This window comes from Choloepus didactylus, chromosome 2 (genome assembly GCF_015220235.1).
Source record: "Choloepus didactylus isolate mChoDid1 chromosome 2, mChoDid1.pri, whole genome shotgun sequence".
NCBI classification, from domain to species: domain Eukaryota; kingdom Metazoa; phylum Chordata; class Mammalia; order Pilosa; family Megalonychidae; genus Choloepus; species Choloepus didactylus.
Window position 1 is genome coordinate 69,037,271 of NC_051308.1, and position 7,527 is coordinate 69,044,797.

General features: G+C 39.9%; 1 protein-coding gene across 1 annotated transcript; it reads right to left on the reverse strand.

Moving 5' to 3' along the window:
• Positions 1 to 1,276: 1,276 nt before the first annotated feature.
• Positions 1,277 to 4,664, reverse strand: RGS2 (regulator of G protein signaling 2). Its single transcript, XM_037825134.1, has 5 exons — positions 4,510 to 4,664; positions 3,349 to 3,450; positions 3,185 to 3,246; positions 2,433 to 2,599; positions 1,277 to 2,160 (listed from the first exon to the last, which is right to left on the reverse strand). The coding sequence occupies exons 1-5, from the start codon at positions 4,617 to 4,619 to the stop codon at positions 1,966 to 1,968; spliced, it is 636 nt and encodes a 211-aa protein (XP_037681062.1). The 5' UTR covers positions 4,620 to 4,664; the 3' UTR covers positions 1,277 to 1,965.
• Between the last annotated feature and the right edge of the window lie 2,863 nt (positions 4,665 to 7,527).

Below are 7,527 nucleotides of genomic sequence, written 5' to 3' on the forward strand. Positions count from 1 at the left end.
GCATGACGCTTGTGTTCCTATTTTGGCCAAAGCCTTTCCAAATTAAGTATCATGCACACCTGACACATGTACTCTTCTAAGAAATATCTGTTTCAATGACCCTTCAGAACTCATTTATTCCACAAATATTTACGGAGCACTTATTATTTTTGGCTGCAGATGCTACAGGAGTGGACAAGGCAAAATTTCTCAGGAGCTTGTGCCTGTTGATGCCAGAAAGTCCAGTTGACTTTAAGGTGAAAATCACTACACTCATGACAGAAACAGCATTTAAACTATATAAACTATTGGACTCTTTAAACTATTGGAGGTCATATTTTTTTTTTTGAAAATTGGAAATAAATGCCTTTTCTCTTTTTAGTGTTTTCCAATGTCTGATGCCCCTTACTTCTGTGACAGCCTCACAGAAACCAATGAAATAGCCAGGAAGGTATAAAATGAGAAGCCGGGGACAGTGGAGATGCCCAAGGTCACAGAAGCTTTGAGGAGTAAAGTCATCATGGGGACTTAGGTTTTCTGACTCCCAGATGAGGGGTCCTCTCCCTTTTTATTAAAACTCTACTCAAAGAGGTTGAAATAGTAGCCCGCTGGGGAACAGTATTCCCTTTTAAACAGCAAGTTTAAAAATTAACACTGATTCAACGTCTCCCTCTCTCTACTAGGAAAAAGAGCACATTTGTGGATTAAGTCTAAGAAACAAAGTGCACTTCTGCCCTCACCATTATCTGAAGTAACTACCAGATTCTCTGTTGGCCAAATGAAGACAGAATCAGGAAAATCCTCTGATATTATGTATTGATTACCATGGAAATAAACAATTTCAGGGATCTTACAAGTTCATGCTGGTATTCTCTGTGGGAACTTGGAACCAAGGAAAAGAGAATAACCAAGGAAAAGAGAATAACTACCTTACCTATATTTGGCTCCTTTCTTCACTTGACTTAGTTATGTATATAATTTTGGTGCTTATCTCTATTACATTATTTTAGTTCTCAGATTTAACTGGTCCTAAATAGATATCCATGAAAGGTCTTCAGGACAATGTTCTTTTACTTTCATTAATATTAAGCTTTAAATAATAAGGGATAGGAGTATGTCTTCCCTGCCACTATCACTTTTCAATTCTGAGAACTGTCAATTTTTACTGGATAGGCACATTAACTGTGACACCTCTCCATTATTAAGAAAGGAATGAGATGCTTTTCCTTTGTATCTGTCATATTTCCAATTACATTTAAAAAAAAAACAAAACAAAAAAACATATTTGGACTCCAAGTGTTGAATGACATTATTTATCAAAATAAATTTATTAAAAGTATTCAAAGACCACTTCAAAGATTAGCTGCCTTCAAGACAGTTTTTGGCACTCATAAAGGACACTGTAGTTTTCCATATGCATTCTATTTCACACACCATTTAACAATTCAAACAGACTGTTTCAGTTTCAACGTTACATGAGACAACAGTTCTGATGATCTGTAGTCAAAAAGCACTTCAATACTCTTGCACGTAGTAAACATTTTAATGTTACTTCCTACTAAAAAAAGAATAACACTAAAACTAAAACCACTACATGGTAACATGGACTGATTTAGGGAAAGATGTACACTAGCTAAGGCCACATAATCCCAGACCTATTGATTTTAAGTGCTTCTGGATCGATAGTATCACATGGTATCTTACATTTCACATCCCTGCATTTCCAGTGTGAGACGCACCATGTTCAGACCACGTATTCCCTCTGTGTTGTATACACAGCAAGAGAAGCCATTTCAACGCAAGCTTCTCCTACGCTGTTACCAGCGTTCTGATTCACTACCTAACTTTGAATCAATAGTTCTGAGTGATGTTTCCTCAACACCCAGGCTGAATTCAAGGTCAGTCGTTTGGTTTTTGGCAGATCACAGCCTTTCCCCTTAGGAAAAAAAAATGCATGGTTCTCCATTTTTGGGCTCCCTTTTGATCTCATGTAGTATGGGGCTCTGTAGTGATCTGTGGCTTTTTACACAAGTCTTGGTAGAATTCTGACTCCAAGAAACGGGGATAAGAGTTGTTTTCCATCAAGCTGTATACCCTTTTCTGGGCAGATGTAAAGCAGCCACTTGTAGCCTCTTGTATATTTTGAGCAATCAGAGTTTTGGTTTGAAAGTCTATGTTTATCTGAAATAAAACAAAAAATTGGTTTATTCAGTACTCAGAGTTAGAGACACTGGAATCTATTTAATATCTGGGGGGAAAAAAAAACCCCAAACTATGTGTGATTAGCTTCCCCAGCAAGTCATTGGAGAAACTTAATTGAAAGCTAGGATGGGGGAAATAATTCCTCCTAGTTTCACTCTCCACCCTTTTAGTTTGGCATCCCTTTGATTCTTGTTTCACTTTGGTGCTAAGGATGTTCAAAAATATAGTGAAATAATTATTATTATTTTTACCTCTTTTGGAGCTTCCTTTTCTATGAAGTCAGTATATATTTTCCTTGCTTTTGAGGACAGCTTTTGGGGTGATTTGGTTTTTTTGAAGTCCTCACAGGCCAGCCAGAATTCAATATTTTCTTCACAGAATTCGGATTTTAAAAAAGCCCTGAATGCAGCAAGACCATCTGAAGGAAAAAAAAGCACACACAATGTGAAAAATTGAGTGACCAAATAATCCTTTATATTTTATTTGTAGTACTTCTCCTCTCTCCCATATTTTAATTATTTCTAAATGTTAGCAATTTTCTACATTTCACTCAATATTGTAATCCTCAGAATTTAGCTGTTAAATTTAAAGGCGAAGATGCCAGTAAGCAAACTGCTTAAGTTGGCAGATTGCTACACAAATACAAAAACTTGACTTTGCTATCAATGCAAAATAAATATTTATAGGAGAGCCATAATTTTCTGGGAACTAAGCTGACAAAATATTGTCCGCAATGGAAAAGCTGACTCAACCTTAATTAAGAGCAACTGCCACTTTAATTTTTTTTAGGCTAATCCCTCCCCATCCCCTTGACCAAATACATGGTTTAACATGATGTAACACTGGAAACACTGGAAAATGGGGGGAGGAAAAAAAATAGGCCTTTTGCTATAACAACTGTAAAGTCTAATTCCCAAAAGACAAACCGCTGTTCTATTGGGTGGGCCTTAACTTCATATTCCTGTGACACCTGAAATGGATCAAATTCAAGAGGTTAACTTACATTTACTGGCTAGCAGCTCATCAAATGCTTCTGACCACAGCTGTGCTTCCTCAGGAGAAGGCCTGCAAGAGAGGCTCTGCACATTAGCTTATGCATATAAGAGTTCCTCTTTTCAGTCCAGCAGCTACAAATTCATATTTGCAAGTACAGGATATTCTACTTACTTGACAAGAGTTTGCTGTTTGCTTTTCTTCCCAGTTTTGGGTTTCCCAGTAGTAGAGGAATTTTGCAAGAAGTAGCTCAAACGGGTCTTCCAATCTTTTAAACTTAAAAAACAAAAACAAAAAGGTTATTCACTAAGAGGCAACCTTTGAAAATGCTACTGCAGCTGAATGTATTTCTACCAAATAAAGTCACGCGGTAGCTACAGACAAACCAAATAAAACCAAGTAGTTACTCTCCAAGTGAGACAGGTTTTACCCATGTAATGTTAAATCCAGCACCTAACGTACTGAACACAAGTAGTTTCATCCATCTACCTGAACATAACTACCAGTTTTATAACTAAAGGTAGGATTATCTTAAATCACTTAAAATCACTAGGTATTTTAATGAATTATTTTTTGTACTTCAAAAGGCAGATGCTATTTCTGGCCCGCAAAAGGCAGCCGTTTCTTTGTAAGGCTAATTACAACTCTAGGACATTTCACCCTTGATGTAAACAACAGAACTGCCTTTAACAGTCCCACTGATTTCCGTTCTGCCCTTAAAGCAAGAGGTGCTAGACTAAGCCAGAGGCTGCGGACAAAGAGGTGTGCGTGATTTATCTCCCCCGTCTCCGCTCAACTACAACACTGATTTTAAGCAGATGCTGCAGAACAATCATTTGCTCCACAGTCGTGAATGGGTGAGATCTGCTCTTGCTCTTCAATTAAAAGACAAGAACGGATTTAAAAGGAGTCAACTCAGAAAAAGCATCAGCTGCATAAGCTGATCAGTACTTATAATGCAATGTACGAATGCTGGAGAGCGCTTAGGCCACAAATGACATTTAGCCTCTGAAGTCATTTTAAATACAGGGGGACAAAAACAAAACAAAACAAAAAACAACAATCCGCGATTTCTTAGCGCATCTACCACCGCCCTCAAACTCTACCTGGTCGTCCTTCGCTTATGCAACAAAATAACTACATACAAGAAAAAAAAAACATATTAAGCCTTAATTTAGGAAATCAACCTTTTCCACATTTCTTTCTTCTGCAGACATGCAGACAACATAGTCTCCTATAGTCAAAGCTGAGACCGTTCTACCGCGTTTGCAGCAAACCGCAGAACTAGCCCCGCCGGGTGGGGTCTGGTGGAAGAAAGGAAAACGCGGTACTCACAGGGTCCGCTTCATCTTCTCCCGCTTCTCTTCGCTCTTGGGCCCGTTACCAGCGTTTTTGTCCATAAAGACGCAGTCGTGTTGGACAGCCAAGAACATAGCACTTTGCATTATCGTCCTCCCTCTCCCGTCAGCAGTTCGAGGTCGGCGGTGCGCCGCGGTATTTATAAGAGGCCGAAGCGCGGGGACGGGACCTCCGGACGCCGCACCCACCTCCAGATGGCGCGGATTGGTCGGCTGCAGACCGGCACGGGGCGGGGCCAGCGCCCGCTCGCAACAGTCACGGCCACCGCGGGAGGCGCCCGTACCAGGGGCGCTGCTGACGTCGGCTGCCCCCGGCGTCGTGCGCGCGCAGGCTGAAAAGGGTGGTCAGGCGGGGCTGCAGTGGAGAGATCGTTCCCTGTGAGACGTCCCCGACGGCCTTTGTCAAGGCATGGCGACCGGGCGGGATCCGAGGGCTGTGCCGGGGCGCTCACCCTCCCCTTACCCACCCTGACGTATTCCTTACCCCCAAACCGCAGCAATGGTTCCGCAGCCGAGAAAGGTGATTTGCTGCGAACCGGAGTGCAATTGCCTTGTTTTGAATTAACAGCTTTTTTTTTTTCCACTTTTGAGTGCGCACTCGCACCCCGCGCCTCTTTGCTATTTACAGAACTGCTCTAGTGACTCATCAGGTCTGTAGAGTAAACCCGGGCGCCGGGGAGACTCTCGCCCGTGCCTCTCCTTAGACTCCATTTAATTTGCTGGAGGAAACTGAACAGGAGGAACCTGAAACCTTGACGATCCATGGCCATGTGGTGTGACTTGTTCTACAGCTTGCTTGGACATCTTGGAATATTTTGCTGAATGAACATTAGGGAGGGAACAGGAGAAAGTGACTCTATCACATGACAGTGCTTTAGTTGGGTTTGCATTCTGATCTCTACCACTAGACACGGCGGGGTCTCTTAATGGGGTTGCAGGGTTATTCGTCGGGAATCCCAGGCCTCTTTCCAGAACAGATCGCAGTTGTCCTTATGGTGATTGAGAGAGAGGGAAACATCGAGACCTGGAGGCTGGAGTGCACCGAAGCATTTTAGTTTAAGATCGTGAGGATGCAAGATTTCCATATGAGTCATTCTTGGCTGGTTAAGAAATCTTTTTGTGAAAAAGATGTCTCCCTAAGGCTTTTTAAAAGATAAGCAGGCATTTAGTACTGTATTTAAAAGGAAGGCTACAACATTTGATGACTTCCCCTTTTTTGTTGTCATCTTTTTTGTTGTTGTTCTTGTTACGACTGACTTTTAGGTAAATGGGATTGCTCAATATGAAGATGTCACATTTTCCATTCTGTGGTGGAGGAAGATAAGCGCAATAGGTTTGCACAGCAAAACCGCAGCTTGAGTGTGACTGATAACTAACCATCCATTTTCCATGTTGAAACTACCGTGCCCTCTACTGGAGACGTTCTCTGATTGAACACATTAGTGGTGGAGGTTCTCAGTGTGGTTCTTGAGCTTTTTTCGTAATTGTTTTAAATCTCAAATTACAAAAAGTTTTAACAAAAAATACAAATTTTTAACAGTACCAAAGGGAAAATATGATGAAATTCTTCTCTTCCATACTCTGTTTTTCCCACCACCCACTCTATGCTAGCCATCATTAGTTAATAAAAATATTAATGTATAATAACAACTCTTATGCTTTAGACATTTAGGAACTAAGATACATGCTTTAAAAAGAAACACGCAAAAGGATCATACTTTCTATTAATCTGTGCTTTGATTTAACTAGGATATCTTAGTTCCTGAATTTGTAAAGCTTATAAACCTGTCCCTTACCTCATGAAATCGTTCATGTGTGGTAAGTTAAAAAAAAAAAAGAAGAAAAAACTAGAAATTTAAACCCTGTGTGGTAAAGGGTATGATGAGTAATTGGAAAAAATGAAAACTTTTAGTACCCTAGCTGTAGACTATGTTTGAGGAAGTGTGATACCTGTTTTTTTCTTTCCTTTTTCTTTTTTTGTCAAATTTAACTTTTATTGGTGAAGTATTCTTTAACCAAATGAACAAAAGACCAGACAAGATTCTGTGCTCAATTCCTCACCTGATACGAGCTGAGATTTAAAAATCGTGATTAATGTCTTCGTTACAATGCAGTTCCCTACCCAGAAACTGAAAAGAGAGAAACATAGTGTTTTTGTTAGGAATAAGAGATAAAATAGAATACTTGACATGTACTAGAGAGGAGTTAATAATTTACCAATTCTTATATTGATAATTCCAGTTAGAACACTTTCATGGTTCTGCCATGAATTCATTGATGGTATGAAGTACATTGTACTTCTTCAAATGCCAGCAACTTAAATTTAATAGGCCCCTCCTTACTGAGCATCTGGATTCTCTTTGGAAACCAATGACAGGAACATCATGAAGTTTTGTTTTATTTTGTTTTCTGAATAAAAACACTAACATATATTGAAATATCTCTTAAAGTTTCTGTGGTTATTAGGCCTGTAAGTTAAAGGACCATAAATATGAGGTCTAAGTTAGGAATTTGTTTCCAATGTATGCTTATTGCTGTTTTCTCTTTTGTGACAGCGGACTACACAGAATCCCAGGGGAGAGTAGGTGGTTATAAATGCTTTCTTATAAACACTGCTCTATTTATAAGCAGTAACTGCTTTAAGTTACATAGGTGGCATATTTTCTACAAAATACAGAGGTAAGGCTAGGAATTTCTTTCCTGGAAGTTCTTTTGACTGGGATTTTAATTTCTGTGCACTGAGTTTTGTAGAAAGTCATTATATGGTGTGTGTGTGTATCTATGTGTGTATGTGTGTGTGCCTGTCTGTGCATTAGTCCTAGTGTAGCCTTCCACCTTCCCCTGGGAGCCACACATACATCCTGTGCTCAGGACTGGGTGTGTCAGCTTGGCAGGATAAAACACAAACCCCTAGTAGATAAGGGGATGGATGGTACATTTCTTCCCCTATTGTTCTGAGCATATGTAAATTTTCACTGGAAAATGTTTCTGGTTG